Genomic DNA, 19,483 nt, shown 5'->3' on the forward strand with positions numbered 1-19,483 from the left:
CTCAATGATTTCAACCTCCATCCCAATTCATCATATGCTCTCCCTCTGGCTTCATTGCCCTCTTATCCCTAAATCTCTGCCTCCAGTTAAATTCCCTAACACATATTCATGGCCACTCCTTCACTTTACCACCTCACATGGTCTTGCTAGTCCTATTGTATTGATACAGATGAGGCCATCTCTGATTACTTCCTTGTATCACTCAACATCCATATGCCCCTTCCACACCCAAACCCTACAACCTTCTGTATCCATCTCTGGAAAAAAATGATCCCCCAATTCACTTACAACAGCACTTTCAAAATCCCAGCTGTCTGGCCTTTGGCCCTCTGTTTGCCACAACACTTCTGTAGCTACTGATTTGTTCAACCGCACCTTCTCCTTCATCTTTGATGCCCTAGTTTACAATAAAACCATTATTCTCTCCCATCATGGCCATTCAGTCTGCACGACCTATCTCTGTTTCCTTACATTCAAGGGACACAGACATCCCTGGATATAGAGTTTTCAGGCTGGATAGGGAGGGGGATAAAAAAGGTGGGGGTATAGCATTATTGGTTAAAGAATTAATTACAGTTGTGAGGAGGGTTGATGTACTAAATGAGGCATCAAATGAGGCCATATGGGTTGAGCTCAGAAATACAAAAGGGGCAGCCACACTGCTAGGAGCGTACTATAGACTCCCAAATAGTGGAAGGGAGTTAGAAGAGCAAATATGTAGGCAGATTTCTGAGTGCAAAAACAATAGGGCAGTAATCGTTGGGGACTTCAACTACCCTAATATCAATTGGGATGCAAATAGTTTGAAGGGCACAGAGAGTGCAAAATTCTTGAACTGCATTCAAGAGAACTTTTTTTAGCCAGCACATAATAAGCCCAATGAGAGGGGTCACAATTCTAGATTTAGTCTTAGGAAATGAAGCTAGGCAAGTGGATGAAGTAGCAGTGGGGGACCATTTTGAAAATTGTGGCCATAATGTAGTTAGTTTTAGCATCATTATGGAAAAGGACAAAGCTAGAACAGGTGTAAAGTTCTAAATTGGGAGAAGACAAATTTTACAAAGCTGAGAAGTGAGCTGGCAAGAGTGGACTGGGTACAGCTATTAGAAGGAAAAACTGTGTCAAATCAGTGGGAAGCATTCAAAGGAGAAATTCTACAGGCACAGTGTAGACATGTCCCCACAAAGAAAAATGGTGGTACTGCCAAATCTAGAATGCCCTGGTTATTCAGAAGCATACAGGTCAAGATGAAGCAGAAAAAAAAGCTTATGACAGTCACAAAAGACTTAATACTGTAGAAAGCCTATAGGAGTATAGAAAGTACAGGGGTGTAGTAAAAATGGAAATTAAGAAAGCAAAGAGAGGATACAAAAAATATTGGCAAGTAAAATCAAAGAAAATCCTGAAATGTTTACCAGTACATTAAGAGCAAGGGAATAACTAAGGAAAAGGTAAGGCCTATCAGAGATGTACATGGTGGGTTGATGCAGAAGATGTGGGCAGCGTTCTCAATGAGTACTTTATCTCTGTCTTCACTAAGGAGAAGGATGATGCAGACATTAGTTACAAAGGAGGAGTGTGAAATATTAGATATAATAAGCATAGTGAGAGAGGAAGTACTGGAGGGACTGGCATCCTTGAAGGTGGATAAATCACCAGGGCCAGATGGACTGTATCCCAGACTGTTGAAGGAAGCCGGGGAGGAAATAGCAGATGCTCTGAGGAACATTTTCCAATCCTCACTAGATACAGGTGAGATCCCAGGGGATTGGAGGTCTGCGAACGTTGTGCCATTATTTAAAAAGGGTGCGAGGGATAAGCCAGAAAATTATAGGCTGGTCAGCCTGACTTCAGTAATGGGAAAATTATTGGAAACAATTCTGAGACACAGGATAAACTGTCACTTAGAAAGGCACGGATTGATCAGGGATAGTCGGCATGGTTTTGTTAGGGGAAGATCATGTCTTACTAACTTAATAGAATTTGTTGAGGAAGTAACAAGGAGGATTGATAAGGATAAGAATATAGAACATAAGAAATAGGAAAAGGAGTAGACCATTCAGCCCCTCGAGCCTGCTCCGTCATTCAATAAGATCATGGCTGATCATCTTGTGTTTCGATTTCCACATTTCCATCTAACCCCGGTAACCTTTGATTCCCTTGCCTAACAAGAATCTATCAACCTCTACCTTAAAAATATTCAATGGCCTCTTAAAAATATTCAATGACCCCGCCTCCACTTCCTTCTGAGGCAGAGAGTTCCAAAGTCACACAACCCTCTGACAAAAACATTTTCCTCATCTGTCTTAAAAGGGCGATACCTAATCTTAAAATAGTGCCCCCTAGTTCTGGACTCACCCACTAGGAAACATCCTTTCGACATCTGCCTTGTCAAGGCCATTCAGGATCTTGTATACTTCAATCAAATCACCCCTCACTCTTCTAAACTCCAGAGAAGCCCAGTCTGTCCAACCTCTCCTCCTAAGACAGCCCACTCATTCCAGGTACCAATCTAGTAAATCTCCTTTGAACCACCTCCAATGTATTTACATCCTTCCTTAAATAAGGAGACCAAAACTGCACACCATATTCGAGATGTGGTCTCATCAAAGCCATGTATCACTGAAGCATAACATCCTTACTTTTATGTTCAATCCCCCTCGAAATAAAGGATAGACTAAAAGGAAATCTAAATATTAGAATATAAGAGCAGGGAAGTTATGCTAGAACTGTAGTGCAGTGGATGTTGCCTACATGGATTTCAGTAAGGCATGTGACAAGGTCCAACATGGCAGACTGGTCAAGAAAGTGAGATCTCGTGGGATACAGGTGGCAGATTGGATCCAAGATTTGCCCAGCAACAGGAGAAAAAGGGTAATGGTTGATGGATGTTTTTGCAAATGAAAAACGGTTTTCAGCGTCGTTCCACAGGGCTCAGTGTCAGGTCTCCCTTGTTGTTTGTTGTATATATTAATGATTTGGACTTAAATGTGGGACATGATTGGTAAATTTGCAGATTACACAAAAATTCGCTGTGTAGTTGATAGTGAAAAGTATAGCTGTTGTCTTCAAAATGATGTCAACAGTGTGGTTGAGTGAGCAGAAAAGTGGCAGATAGAATTCAATCCAGAGAAGCGTGAGGTAATGCATTTGAGGAGGACAAACAAAGGTAGGGAATACACAATAAATGGGAGGATTTTGAAAGGGGTAGAGGAAGTTGGACCTTGGAGTGCACGTCCACAGGTCCTGGAAGGTGGCATGACAGGTGGATAAGGCAGTAAATAAAGCATATAGAATGCTTTCCTTTATTGGATGAGGTGTAGAATACAAAAGCAGGGATGTAATGATGGAACTGTATAAAATGCTGGTTATGCCACAGCTAGAATTTTGTGTACAGTTCTGGTTGCCCCATTACAAGGAGGACATAATTGCTGTAGAGAGAGTACAGAGGAGATTTACAAAATTTTGCCAGGGCTTGAAAATTGTAGCTATGAGGAAAGATTAGATAGGCTGAGGTTGTTTTCCTTGGAACTGAGGAGACTGAGGGGTGACCCTTTTGAGGTGTACAAGATTGACTGATAGAGTAGACAGGGATGCCCTGTTTCCCCTAGCAGAGAGGTCAATTACCAGGGAGCATTGATTTAAGATGATTGGTAGAAGGATTAGAGGGGACCTGAGGAAAAACTTTTTCGCCCAGAAGGTGGTGAGCGTTTAGAATTTGCTGCCTGGTTTGGTAGTGGAGGCAAAAACTCTCAACTCATTTAAAAGGTACCTGGATCTGCACCTAAGGTGCTGGAACCTGCAAGACTACTGAAGGTGGGATTAGAATGGGTAGCTAGTTTTTTATTTTTTATTTTTCGGCTGATGCAGACACGATGGGCTGAATTGCCTCTTTCTGTGCCGTAACTTTTCTATGGTTTTATAAAATGACTAAGGATTTCACCTTAATATGAAGATCATGCTGCAAAACTGATCATCATCAACATTAGTTTATGATTTGTTCACAAGAAAGGATATTGTGACTAACGTATTGTAAAGTGGTCACAAATGCTTGTATTTGTTCGAGAAAAGATTATTGTGCAATATCATATTTTTTCACTACATCGCTGATCACTCTCAGAATACAGACATTCAGATGCGTGCTGCAGTGTGCCAACCGATTCTCTATTCAAATTCTGTATCTTTTATATTTGAAGGCCATTGAAGCATTACTGTGTTCTTTGTCTTTTCCCTTAGTTCCATAAAATCAAACAAGTGTACATTTTGAAGCTGTAACCTGAGTATTTTATTCTTTATGGGTTATTTTTCTTAACAAAAAAAGGTTTGCTTTGCTAACACTACAAAAATGGGACCAGTAACTATAAATTGAACATTTGAAATATTCAATCCTTATATTTTGGCATTTCTAAGGATTCCTGAATGAGAAAACAGCAAATGCATGAATGGTTTGAGATCCCATGTAAAATCTACTGTATGAATTCACTTACTAAAAGTCCAGCCTGTGGTCTTGAGCAATACAGTTTGCTGATTGATATGTTGAGCATCCACATCCCAGTTTGTCCAGTGCCGCTGCCTTTTTATCCAACATTACAATTTTAGTACACTTTTTTTCCACACTACCTTGCAAATTTTGTTTTCTAGTATTAACTGTTGCTTTTTGTTTTTCTTTCTGTTGTTTCAGTAAAAGGACCAAGAAAGTTAAGTCTGCCGACAGATCTTAAGACTGATCTCGGTACGGTAGGCGAAAGCTGACAGTTTGTTTTTTTTTCGGGTTACTTAGGTTGGGGATGAGCAAATTCCACCAAACTGAGGTGAACTAAACTGAACCAAACAAAGTAAATGGTTATATGGGGCTTCATAAAGGGCATACATTGCACAGAAATATATATTAATTTCAAAAGCCTAGACAATAAATGTCCCCTTAGAGCTCCACGCCATGTTTGTTTATGGTCAGATGGTTCTTTGCTCATCTCTAACTTTTTTTTCCCTTTTTCCCTCTTTATTTTTAATCTACTTGAATTTTGTGTTTTGTGTTTTGTATAAAAAAGTCACTTATTTTGACATCCTAGCCCAGAATTTATAACTAGCAAACTTTTAAAACCTGTAAATTAGTGTATTCCATCCATTCAACTTTGTTCTAAAGTACAACACATTTTAATATAGTAAAAATCCACATAGAGAGGAAAATAGAATCAGTGAAGTGCAGGCAGTTTCCCTTAGGAGAGTATAGAATGCTGCTTAACAAAATTTCTGTGTTACAGATATTAGCTTTTTCCTTGCTAATTTATTTTTCAGAAATGATTTGTGTGCGTATAACTCTAATTTAAAGATTTAGATAGTGTAATCTGCTCAACAGGAACATTGTAGGTTTTGCAACCATTTGTATCTGAACAGGCAGAGCACACTTTAGATGTGCTGTTTTCTATCCAGTGCCAGCATAGAGAGTTGTCAGGAAAATCGAGCCAAAGTGTTTGATAATATTCACAATTCTAGTGCTCTCATCTTCCTTAATCTCAGGTTAGAAAAAAGTATTCCCTTTATAAGGATCTAACTTCTTGTGAGAATTAAATGAAATTTTAAAAAGCACATTGCAGCTAACAGTCAGAGGGAGAGAAGTGAGTGTGGGGCCTTTGCAGGGAATATTAAAGTTGCCCTTGCTTGCCAATACAATGCCTGGGCTATTTTAACTCTTGAGCTTCATTTAAATACATAATTTCAGTCACTTTAGGCCTGCACTGGGGGTCAGGCAAGTGGGAATAGTCGACAACAGTCAGATAAGTGGTACAAGGAACTGGGGGGTACACCTGCTCCTACTGGCCTACAGGGAAACTTTTTAAAAATTTAAAGGCCAGAAGGCGATTAGAATGAGCTGAGTAACTTATTGGTTGTTTTTTAACACCACGTATTCCCGATTCTCGTCAGGCATGGGGTGGGTGGAGGGGATAAGTTAAAATTAGGCCTTAAATTTCTGTTAAGGAGAATAATTTTATTTATAGTTTAGTGTTTTCCACCTTATCATTTTGCTCCAACTCAAAAAAGAAACACCCTGCTGCTGCTGCTCTACTAATCATACTTAGTAACAGACTATGAAAAGAAAATTGCCCCATGGCGGCTCTCACTCTGAGTTTTTTTTTTATTCCTCATACAGTTTTGTTTTTCTAAAAAATATGCCTGTGTTACAAGGTTTCCTTGTAGTCTATATCATTAACGACTAATAGCCCATGCAACTAGAATTAGCTTCACTACCTATTTCATAAAAAATGAGAGGAATGTACCAACTTTCTGATTTCATGTGTAAAGGTTTTCACATTGATCTAAACAGATGTAATTTTAGTTCTTTGTTGCAATTGTGGTATACTGGCACTAACACATCCATTGCATACTGTGAGGGATAAGATACAAATTCATGTCCATGATATCCCACACAATGAGCACCTAATCACAGGTCAAGCCAAGGAGGGAACTACCAAGTGAGGACACTATACAGTCCCAAACAGAAGGACAGAAAATCATGTGGTTGGTCACTATGGGGTATTTGATTAGCAGCTGTTTACAAAATACATATTAGTAGAGAGTCACTTACCTGTTTCCGCAAGTGAAATGGCATGTGCCATTATAAGGATGAGAGAGAATATTATACTTTAGTTTATATTTTCGAATTATAGAAATTTACAACACAGGAGGAGGTAATTCGGCCCATTAAGTCAGTTCCAGCTGAGAAAAGCTGTCCAGCCTAATCTCACTTTGCAACTCCTGGTCCATGGCCTTTTATGTGATGACACTTCAAATGCTTATCCAAGTATTTTTTGAAATATAATGAGAGTTTCTTTCTCTAACATACTATCGAGCAGTGAATTCCAGATCCCCACCATCCTCTGAATGAAAAACATTCTCCTCAACTTCCTCCTAATTCTTCCAGCAATTACTTTAATTCTATGCTCCCTGGTTATTGACTTTTATGCTGAGTGGAATAAGTCTTTCCTAATTCACTCTATCTAGACCCCTCATAATTTAATGCACTTCGATTAAGTCTTCCGTCAGCCTTCCATGTTCCAAAGAAAGCAATCCCAGCCTATTCAGTCTTTCCTCATACCCCAAATTCTCCAGTCCTGGCAATATCCTTGTAAATCTTCTCTGTCCCCTCTCTAGTGCAATCATATCCGTCCTGTAATGCGGTGACCAGAATTGTCATGCAGTGCTCTATCTGTGACCTAACTAGTGTATTGTACAGTTCTAACATAACCTCCCTGCTCTTATATTCTAATATTTACTCTCCTTAAAACCAAATGGCTGTATATGAATAATTTTTGCATGTTTACATCAATTAGTAATAAATAAACTAGCAACAAGAATAATTTCAGCTTTCAGCAGTTTTTAGGCAGAAAATCCTACCTGCTCTTAAGAGGAGCTGACTACAGTAGAAATTATTGCATCATCTATCAGCACAGGCTTCAAAGTGATGTTAGGCGGGCCATGAATTGAAGTTCAAAATACTATGTATACAGTAACGCACTACTCAATTGGAATTGCCATAAGTTGGCACATGATTATACAGGCCAATATTGCACAGTGAAATGCTATTGGAAAAACTAGATACTATAACTTCTAGAACATATTGTTGTCATATTTGCTGATGAGTTTTGTGTTGCCTGTTTATCAACGCATGTAATACCTAATGTTTTCCATACTCATAACCATTTACATACATGCCAATATAAAAACTGAAAAGCTAACAGACCCCAAAATGCTGACAATTCAAAATGAATTATACAAGTGAAAAGCAGCCCTGAATAATTGCTGAATAAAAAATACAAGACAGAATAGATGCATTCCTTTTTATTGCATTTGTATTTCAGGATTTTTATTAATGTTTTTTGACAACATTCTGCAATTTATTTATTTTATCTGTAAAATACAAATGGTTCAATATGGCAAACAAAGCAGATACAATAGGAGTGCAGTGGGACATGAACTTGCCAACATTTAAGTTGCGCCTATATATAATATTCTATCAGTTATTGCATATTTCAGCTATTGAAGGAAGTTGAATTTTTTGAAACTTGTTTTGATAATTTCCCAGCAACAACAACTTGTATTTATGTAGCACCTTTAATGTGGTAAACATTCCAAGACACTTCACAGGAGCATTATCAAACAAAATTTGACACCAAGTCACATTACAAGATATTAGGGGAGATGACTAAAAGCTTGGTCAAAGAGGTAGGTTTTAAGCTGCTTCTTCAAGGAGGAAGGGAGGCAGAGCAGACCTTCCACATCTTAGGGCAGCTGAAGGCATGGCCACCAAAGGTGGAGTGATTAAAATCGACGCTGAAGAGGCCAGAATTGAAAGAGCATAGATATCTCAAAGGGCTGTGGGGCTAGAGGAGGTTATAGCAATAGGGAGGGATGATGCCATGGAGGGACTTGTAAACAAGGATGAAAATATTAAAATCAAGATGTTGCTCAATCAGGAGCCAATGTAGATCAGCAAGCACAGGAGTGATAGGTGAACAGAACTTGGTGCGAGTTAGGATATCCGTAGCAGAGTTTTGCATGACCTCAGTTTACAGAGGGTAGAAAGTGGAAGGCTAGCCAGGAATGCATTGGAATAGTCAACTGTAGAGGTAAATAAAAGTTTGGATGAGGGTTTCAGAAGCAGATTGTTCTAATGCGGAAAGCAAGTTGGTGAAGGATGATATGGAAGCAGTCTTGTATTTATTTACAGAGTGAGACATTATATGCATATGCTTCCTAACTCAACCACACCACAGTTTCAGGAGGTGTCTCTATGGGCTCTAGTGAAAACCCAATAAATGTCCTCCATCCACATATAATTAAACATAATTGATATACAATTATGACAGCTAAGCTGTGGCAGGGAGGGAATTGGGCAATATTACTGAGGTGGAAATAGATGGTCTTAATGATTGTGTAGGTATATAGTTGGAAGCTCATAGACATTTACTGCACAGAATGAGGCCATTCGTCCCATCATGTCCACGCTGGCCAACAGAAATCTGGCTACACTAATCTCATTTTCCAGCGCTTGGCCCATAGTCCTGGCGGCTATGGCAACGCATGTGAATATCTAAATACTTCTTAAATGTTACGAGAGTTTCTGACTCAACCAGCCTTTCAGGCAGTGAGTTCCAGGCTCCCACCACCCTCTGGGTGAAAACATTTCTCCTCAACTCCCCACTTATCCTTCTACCTCTTGCCTTAAATCTATGCCCCCTGGTTATTGGCCCCTCTACTAATGGAAAAAGTGACTTCCTATCCACCCTATCTATGCCCCTCATAATCTTATACACCCCTGTCAGTTCCCCTCTCAGCCTTCGCTGCTCCAAGGAAAACAGCCCCAGTCTATCCAAAACAAAAACAAAAATACCTGGAAAAACTCAGCAGGTCTGACAGCATCTGCGGAGAGGGATACAGTTAACGTTAACATTAAATGTTAACAGTGATTGCACTGGAGACGGTGCAGAGGAGATTCACCAGGATATTGCCTGGGCTGGAGCATTTCAGCTATGAAGAGAGACTGGATAGGCTAGGGTTGTTTTCCTCAGAGCAGAGAAGGCTGAGGGGGACCTGATAGAGTCCTGAATTGGGGGAAGGCCGATTTCAATATGATAAGACAGGATCTGGCCAAAGTGGACCGGGAGCAGCTACATGTAGGAAAGTCTACATCAGACCAGAGGGAGTCATTCAAAAAGGAAATAGTGAGAGTTCTTTATTTCCGGTCCATCTTTGTCCTTTTCCATAACTACCTTAAATCTTGGAGTCATGGTCACTATCCCCGAAATGCTCCACTATTGACACTTCTACCACTTGCCCAGCTTCATTCCCTAAGATTAGGTCCAGTACCGCCCCTTCTCTTGTAGGACTTCCTACGTGCTGGCTTCAAAAGCTCTCCTGTATGTATTTTAAGAATTCCGCCCCCTCTAAACCTTTTATACTAAGACTATCCCTGTTAATATTGGGGAAGTTGAAATCCCCTACTATTATTACCCTATTATTTTTACACTTCTCTGAGATTTGCCTACATATCTGCTCCTCTGCCTACCCCTGACTGTTTGGAGGCATATAGTACACTCCCAGCAAAGTGATTTCCCGCTTTTTGTTTTTAGGTTCTACCCATATGGCCTCATTTGAGGAACCTTCTAAGATACCATCCCTCCTTACTACAATAATTGACTCCTTGTGCAATGCCATCTCCACTTTTACACCCCACCCCCCGTCACGCCTAAAGATTCTATACCCTGGAATATTGAGCTGCCAGTCCTCCCCTTCCCTCAACCTTGCCTCTGTGATAGCAACTATATCATATTCCCATGTGTTAATCAATGCCCTCAGTTCATCTGTCTTACTTCGCCAGAAACAGACCAAGTGATCCAGGAAACTAAAGCCCTCCTTCCTGCATCATCTGTTCAGTCACACATTCATCCTCTCTATCCTCCTATTTCTATACTCACTAGCAGGTGGCACAGGGAGTAATCCAAAGGTTACAACCTTTGATGTCTTGCTTTTTAATCTGCTACCTAGCTCCCTAAATGCTTGTTGCAGGACCTCATCCCTCTTTCTACCTATGTTGTTGGTACCAACGTGAACCGCAACCTCTGACTGTTCGCCCTCCCTCTTCAGAATGCCTTGCAGTCGTTCTGTGACATCCTTGACCCTGGCACCAGGGAGGCAACACACCATCCTGGAGTCACGTCTATGGCCACAGAAGTACCTGTCTGTACCCCTCACTATTGAGTCTCCTACCATGATTGCCTTACACTCTTACTCCGTCCCCCTTGTGCAACTGAGCCACCCACAGTGCTGTGAACTTGGCTCTGGCTGCGCTCTCCAGAGGAACCTTCACCCTCACCATTTTCCAAAACAGAAAAAGGGTTCTTGAGTGAGATGCACACTGGGGCTTTCCTGACTACCTGCCTTCCTCCCTTCTTCTGACTTGTGGTCACCCACTCTTTCTCTGACTGCACGTGCTTAAGCTGCGGCGTGACCACAATTAAAAACGTGTTATCCATGTAACCCTCAGTCTCGTGGATACACTGCTGTGTCTCCAGCTAACGCTCAAGCTCCAAAACCCATTGCTCAATCTGGTCAAGCCAGTGGCACTTCCTGCACATGTGGTCATCCAGACTGCAAGGAGTGTCTAAGAATTCCCACATGCTGCAGGCCATACAACACACAGGACTGAGTTCCCTTGCCATACTTTTTGTTTGTTTTTAGTTAAAAGACTATTTCCTTAAATTTAAGCCCCGCTCTGCTCACTGAAGTCTTGCTCTTTACAGTCCCGCTCTGCTCCACTACCTCCAAAATGCTCCCCTACTAATATACCTGCCACCTGCCCAGGCTCATTTCCAAATATTAGGTCCAGAACTGCCCCCTCCCTTGGGCTTTCTATGTACTGGCTAAAAAAGTTCTCCTGGATGCAACTTAAGAATTTTGCTCCCTCCCTACTTTGCACACTAAAACTGTCCCAGTTAATATTTGGGTAGTTAAAATCCCCTACTATTGCTGCCTTATTATTCTTGCACTTCTCTGAAATTTAATTACATATCTGACCCTCTATCTCTCCCTGACTGGGGGCCGATAGTACACACCCAACAATGTGTTTGCCCCTTTTTGTGTTTTTTACTTCTACCCATATGGTCTCATTTGATGATCCTTCCAAGATATCATCCCTCCTCACTGCTACAATTGACTCCTTGATCAATATTGTGACCCCCCCTCCTCTTCTATCCCCCTCTCTATCTCGTCTGAATACCCTATAACCAGGAATTGAGCTGCCAATCCTGCCCTTTTAGCCAAATCTCGATCATAGCTATGATATCATACTCCCACATGCCTATCTGTGCCCTCAGCTCATCTGTCTTATTCATCAGACTCCTTGCATTAAAATATATTCCATTTGGCCTTGCTAAGCTCACTTCTTTCTTATCTAGCCTATGTTTCCTCTGCCCCCCAGACTCATTTACTAGCGTTTTAACTTCTAATTTCATCTCTGCTTCTCTCCCCTCTGAACTACTTTTCAGGATCCCATTCCCCTGCCAATTTAGTTTAAATCCGCCCCAGCAGCATTAGCAAACCTCCCCGCGAGGATGTTGGTCCCGTTCCTGTTCAGATGTAACCCGTCCAACTTGTACAGATCCCACCTCCCCCAGAAACGGTCCCAATGCCCCTGGAATCTAAAGCCCTCCCTCCTGCACCATCTCTCCAGCCATGCATTCATCTGCTCTATCCTTCTCTTCCTATACTCACTACTTTGTGGCACCAGCAATAATCCGGAGATTACTACCTTTGAAGTCCTGCTTTCCAATTTCTGACCTAACTCCCTAAAGTCTGTTTGCAGGACCTCATTTCTCTTTCTTCCTATGTCTTTGGTCCCAACATGAACCATGACCTCTGGCTATTCAACCTTTCCTTAATAATGCCTTGCAGCCATTCCATGACATCCTTGACCCTGGCACCCGGGAGGCAACATACCATCCTGGAGTCACATCTATGGCCGCAGAAGTGCCTGTCTACTCTCCTCACTAAAGAATCCCCTACCACTATTGCCCTTCCACACTTCTTCCTCCCCCACTGAGCAGTTGGACCACCCACAGTGCCATGGCCTTGGCTCTGGTTGGCCTCCACAGAGGAACTCTCACTGTTTTCCAAGGCCGAAAAACGGTTTGCAGGCGAGATGCACTCGGGGGATGCTCTCACTACCTGCCTGGTCTCTTCCTTCTGTCTGGTGGTCACCATTCCCTCTCTGCTTGCACTTCCTTAAGCTGCAGGGTGACCACATCCTGAAACGTACTATCCACGAACCTCTCAGCCTCGTGAATACACCATAGTGCCCCCAGCTGCCGCTCAAGCTCCAAAACCTGGAGCTCAAGTTGCTCCAGTCGGAGGCACCTCCTGCACACATGATAATCCAAAGCACCAGGAGCGTCTAGGATTTCCCACGTAGTGCAAGATGTGCAAATCACAGGACTGAGCTCCCCAGACATATCTTAACTGAATAGAATATGGATCCTTGCTTTTATTTTACCCTTACTCCTACTTGAGTCTCGCTGTTTTAACCTCTCTCTCCTGAAGTCGAACTGAAGTCCCTGCCGCTCTTCAAGTCCTTTTTAAACTGAAGGCCCTGCCGCTCTCTGCTCCCTTTTCAAATTGAAGTCCCCGCTCATCTAGGTCAAATATGACACCGGAGTTGTGAGCAGTTTGGTTAATTGTGATGGGTGCTATGACTTAACATTTGATAGTAAATTAATTTATTTATAATGGTAATTATTATTATAACATTTCTGATTCTGTTGCAACATAATTTCAGTGCTTAACTACAGGCTGTCTTTGGAATCACCATTGGTTGCATTATACAGTCAGAATTTTCCCCAAAATTACAGAAACTGACTCTCAGTTCCTCAATTTGCATTTAGTGGAATGGAGCCCGATAAAATTCCACATAGTTTTATTACTGCATTTGTAGTTTTGTTATTGAATTTGCTGGATTTCTTATTTGGGCATCATTAAGACTGAGACTTACCTTCATTTACCATCATCAACATGTCTGACATTCCTCAAGGAAAGGATTGCTGCAGTGCCATGCAGTAGACAAAGAATCACATTAAGAATTCTCAGAATAACTTTAAGATTAGTTGATTGACTAGTTACTTAGCGATTTAACTTTAGGTGGAGTGTACCTGAAGTTAATGAGTCATTTAACTTTCTGACAACACAACCCACACATATTTAAATATACAATATTTATTTATTGTAATAATCGTCAATAAAGTAAGGCATGGTTGCACCAAGTGAATTTTTGAACATTTTTAACAGTCACACTCGCATCTGATCTCCATTGTCCCAGTTAACAGGAACACACTGCCCTGCAGACACATTTCATACAGAACCCCATTCAATTCCCCAACTATTCACAGAAACACTACCTTCTCTAGCCTTCCCATTTAATACCACCACTCTTCTCCCTCCTTTATCAATCCAAGCTGGTGCTCCACCCTGCCACCCCCGCCCCTGAACAACACAAGTTGCTTCCCAGTTCATGTTGCATGCTGGCAATTTCTTTCTCCCCACCCAAAAATACAGCTGCCATATTTTGCACCTTTCTATCTCACCTTACCATCCGTTTTTCCTTCCTTTTTATAGCCATTCATTTAACTCCTGCAATACAATTGATTTTTCCATTCCTCTTGCACTCCTCTGTCTCCCCACCCTACTCATTCTACTTTACCATGCAATTTACCTTCTCCCTTAGTCATGCGCTCTATCCCTACCCCTCTATTCCCTTGCATTTTGACCCCACCCCTCTCCTGGCCTTTTCTCTCCCTGAATTCTTCCTTCTCCTTTTCCCTTGCATTCTCCTCCACCTCTCTTGCCATAATTCCCTCCTCCCTCCAACTTTACAACTATTTTTCCCCACACACTCCCGCCCCAGTTCCTTGGTCCTGTACTCTGGACTCCTTTTTGCACCCTACTTGCTTGAATTGGGGTCTCTGTATGCTAGAAGTGAAAACTTCCATTCTTGCAAGAGAATTCTTACCTTCAGGATACAAAGCACTAACATTAACACTAGAAACACTAGCCAAGGAGGAGTGGGGCTTGCGGAGCATGTAAGCCATCAGAGGCAAGAGGAGAAGGACTGAGGAGAGCAATTCCAACTCCACTAATTTCTTAGCACAAGCACAGACAGCATGAGCAGGGTTGCCAATGTTGACTATCCATGTTAAAAAGGGACAATTGGCATGTATGCATTTGTCATGCTTCATCATACTTGGACATCAATTTGTATGTGGTGTGGTTAGTGCACAATAATGATACAGAACCACAATAAATCTTTAATGATTTTAAGGAGATATGTCAACAATGAGATACCATAATCCAACTGAATAACGTATTGCTATTGTATATTTTAAATGACAAGAGCTTGGCAGCCTACCCATAGAGTTAATAATGTAGTACACTACTAATCAAAGCACCCTATTACCTGACACTGACAGAGTTTTGCCAATTCCCAGGAAGCCCGATAGACACAGTGAAACATGCCCCATTTTGAATGGAAGGGGGAAAACTGAGATTTTTTTTCACTGCAAACATGCCTTCTAATGGCTATTCAGAAAGTGGAATTGGTGATATTTGTGGACAACGATATCATTCAAACCATATGGCTCTAGTAAGAGGATGAAATGCAATTAATTGCTAGTGTGAGGCATTCTCAGAGGAGGGAAAAGAGATGGGAATCAGGGTAAAATACCATTGTTTAAAAACAGCATTCAATGCTTAGCAAAATAACTGGAAGGAATGTTTTATCTTCAGTACTACGTGAATGTGACTGTAAAAAGGTTCAGTCAAAAGATTTAAGTTTTACTTCAGGAATCAGTTACCATCTTGCTCTCTAGGGTCTGTGAAAAGTTCCTGTGTAGAAGGGAAAACAACTGTTTCAAGGAACTCAGTGAAAACTTTTGAGAAGACTAGAACCATTTATGAAGGTATGTTATGAGGCATTGGTTTATGAAATTTTTGAATTAAAACAAAAGTAATTGATCAAAATGGAAAATTGCTTTAATTATGTAATGCACAGATATCTGAGACATAAATCAGAGTTAACTTGAAGTTGGTAGGTTGGGTTATGCATGGCCTCATCTCCTTAAAATGGTCATATTTAGTCCATTTTACACACAGAATTATTTGAACTAAAACAAGAATGGATTAGAAAATGTGGAGCTGAGACAAAATTATATGTGGGCATTTTTGATCCCAATTTTATTAATCCTGATTTAACTTGATAGATTTATGTTTGTTTATTAAAAGTTGAACCAATTTACACATCCTTTATTCTGATGAACATATTTGGCTCTAATTTATTCAATACTCAAGAGTAACTGTTCCCAACATATATCACATGCGTGCTTAATCTTAGTTTCTTTAATAGCAGTTTTCTAATAATAGTAAACAATGGCCCAAAATTTCTGATGGAATTGATGACATTTGCTATAATTTCTCCACTAAAACTGTCAGCAATATCGGGAGTCTATGGATGTACAGAATAATGCACAAATCCAGTCGTTGCTGTCAGTGATTCTATGCTTCTCCAGAGGGTGCACTATTGAGGTATCCCTAGATTGCAATAATAGGAAATCATATGAATTGACAAGAACTTCCACTCTTACGCTGTTGACCTTGCTGTGAGAACACTTGAAACAGTTACACCTTGTTAAATGAGGTGTAACTGAGTTTTTAGCGTACTAAGCTACACAATTGCTGCTGAACATCCTCACTGGCCCTAAGAAGTTAATTTTCTGTTTGTGGAATGTCAAATTTCTCCATAATAAATTTACAACTTTTAAAAAATTAATCTTGTTTATCTTTATTTTTGCTTCAATCTGAATCCAATCACTGCCACTTTTTGAAAATATAAATTGAAAATATTAAGTCATTATAACTACTTGGTTTGTTATGTGTTATGCAAGCTTACCTGCTTGCTGTCTTCACTGTTGCTACATGGCAAGAGATCCCCTTGACTTGACGCTAGATTTAAACTGACGACAGGAAAGGGGAAAACCGTGCCACATATTTTGTCAGATCTTTGTAGGCAGCTTTCTTCGAGATCAACAGCAAGTGCCATTGGTCCAAATTTTGCAGGCAGCAGTGAAGCAATATATCTTTGTCAGCAAAATATCACCTATAAAAAGTTTAAAGCACAATATTTTACAGTCTTGTAAATATTGGCCGGAATATAATGGAGCCCGCCAGAGCAGGCTCACCTCCTCTGCGATCTCTAGGTGGGAAGGTCTTCAGTTCTCATTCCTGGGGAGGTACACCTCCCGCCATACCCAGAAGACCTAGAGGAGAGCCTGCAGGGAGGCATCGCTGAACCATTGGGCTACTCTTTGTCTGCAGACATGTTGCTGAGTGGCAGGTAGCTTGGGGGTCCAAGACGCTGATTTGCAGGATGAAAGAGAAAAGTGATGGGGGTCCGAGACAATGATTTGCTGGATAGAAGGGGGCATGATGGGTATCCAAGACAATGGCAGGATTTTGCCCTCATCGGGCGGGCTTGGTGAGGGAAAGCGGGAGCGGCCGAGAAGTCGACTGCTGCCCATGATTGGGCCCCAACCGCGATTTCATGCTGATGGGCACAAAGCTGCCTCAGGGAGATGAAGACTTTTGAAAATTAAAAATAAAGAATTCCGAAATGTCAAAAAACATGTCCCCTCCTGTGATTCTGTCACATGAGCACGGACATGTCATGAATGAAATGTTAAAATTTTAAATTAATTTTTAATTGCTATTGGAAATCTCATTCCGCCCATGGATGAGGTTTCCTAAAAAATCCAAAGGCCACTTGGCCTTTTTGCCTGCCCGCCAACCGTAAGGTTGGACGGGCAGGAAGAAATTTAATTCAATTAGATCTTTAATGGCCTTAATAGGCCTGTTAATTGTCAACGGGTGTGCTGCTGACCCCCACGCGTGCCTGCCGACTGAAGTATCGAGCGAGTGCGCGATGATATCAGGACACTCTTGCCCGACGTCATCGCGCGTCACTTTATGCTCATTCGGGTCGGGTGCGAAAAATTCTAGCCAATGATGGCCGTTCCTGTACTGAAGGTGAGGTCGGCAGTGCTCTACCAAGTGAGGATCCAGCAGCGCAACATCCATCAGACAACCATGCTGTGAGTGATGTGCCCTGTTTCACAGGCCACTACCATGCCAGGCCATGACATTACAATTTGTGGTTGTGTACAATTCTCCTGTTGCTGATAGCCCACAGCACTTCATGGACGCCCAGTCTTGAGTTGCTAGATCTGTTCGAAATCTATCCCATTTAGTACGTTGGTAGTGCCACACAACACAGTGGAGGGTATCCTCAGTGTGAAGCCGGGACTTCACCTCCACAATGACTGTGCAGTGGTCACTCCTACTGTAACTGCCATGGACAGGTGCACCAGCGGCAGATAGGAGGATGAAGTCAAGTATGTTTTTCCCTCTTGTTGGTCCTCTCACCACCTGCCACAGATCCAGTCTAGCAGCTATGTCCTTTAGGACTCGGCCAGTTCGGTCAGTAGTGGTGCTACATTGAAGTCCCCCAACCAGAGTACGTTCTGTGCCCTTGCCACCCTCAGTGCTTCCTCCAAGTGGCGTTTAACATTCATCAGCTGAGGGAGGGCAGTACATGGTGATCAGCAGGAGGTTTCCTTGCCATGTTTGACCTGATGCCATGAGACCTCGTGGGGTCCGGAGTCGATGTTGAGGACTCCCAGGGCAACTCCCTCCCAACTGTATACCACTGTGCTACCACCTCTGCTGGTGGATGGTGATGGTGTTATCTGGAACATTATCTGTAAGATATAATTTGTGAGGATGACTATGTCAGGCTGTTGCTTGACTAGTCTGTGAGACAGTTCTCCTAATTTTGGCATGAAGTCCCAGATGTGAGTAAGGAGGGCTTTGCCAGGTCGACAGGGCTACGACTGCTGTTGTTTCTGATGCCGGGTGGTCCGTCCGGTTTCATCTTTGTCATGGCTTGTTACAACTGAGTGGCTTGCTAGGCCATTTCAGAGGGCATTTAAGAGTCAACCACATTGCTGTGGGTCTGGAGTCACGTGTAGGCCAGATTTCCTTCCCTAAAGGACATTAGTGAGTCAGATGGTCTTTTACAACAGTCGGCAATGGTTTCATGGTCATCATTAGACTTTTAATTCCAGATTTTTATTGAATTCAAATCCCCCCATCTGCCGTGATGGGATTCGAACCCAGGTCCCCAGAACATTACCCGGGGTCTCTAGATCACTTGTCCAGCAACAATAACACTACGCCATCACTTCCCCAAACTCTGAACAAGAGCAACTGGGGATGGGCAATAAATGCTGGCCTAGCGAATGACGCCCGCAGGGGTGGCAGGCACTAAATTTTATGTGCTCCTGCCTTCAAATCTGGCAGTGGAAATAACCTCCTAAGCAATGCCACTCTCCTCCTCCTCACTCCTCTGGCAGCTGTTCCTCTCTGTGATTTCTTCCTGGCTGCTCCTCATACTCAAGCTCAAGGGCACTCTCCTCCTCCTCACTCCTCTGGCAGCTGTTCCTCTCTGTGATTTCTTCCTGGCTGCTCCTCATACTCAAGCTCAAGGGCAGCTCTAGAAAGAGACCACTCATGTCGGCAGGCAACCTATGAGGCAAGCAACAACAGCAGTATGTAACCAACAAAATCTTTTTCTGTGTAGAAAAAGTGAACTATATAGAGTGATAAAACATACAAAAAAAGACCACAAGTCAAGCAGTCAGAATAATAAACCAGCAACTAACCTTTAAGTACTGCATGATCCTTTTAAACTGTACTGGTGAGAGGGCCTTCTTGCCAGTTAGCACCTCAATGTACCCTACGAATTCAGCATGTGGCATGTGAAGTTTGGAACATTCAAAAATTGAAAATGGGAGCTGCAAGATGTTCATTTATTCATTCATTCACGTGTGCT

General features: G+C 41.9%; 1 protein-coding gene across 1 annotated transcript in view; it reads left to right on the forward strand.

Moving 5' to 3' along the window:
• The window catches only part of stxbp5l (syntaxin binding protein 5L), a 578,167-nt gene that overhangs the window by 493,983 nt on the left and 64,701 nt on the right, over window positions 1-19,483 (forward strand). The window contains exons 21-22 of the mRNA XM_078559960.1: window positions 4,682-4,732; window positions 15,411-15,500. Coding sequence (XP_078416086.1) covers window positions 4,682-4,732; window positions 15,411-15,500 — 141 coding nt within the window. The remainder of the gene's footprint in view (window positions 1-4,681; window positions 4,733-15,410; window positions 15,501-19,483) is intronic.

This window comes from Cetorhinus maximus, chromosome 16 (genome assembly GCF_964194155.1).
Source record: "Cetorhinus maximus chromosome 16, sCetMax3.hap1.1, whole genome shotgun sequence".
Lineage (NCBI taxonomy): Eukaryota > Metazoa > Chordata > Chondrichthyes > Lamniformes > Cetorhinidae > Cetorhinus > Cetorhinus maximus.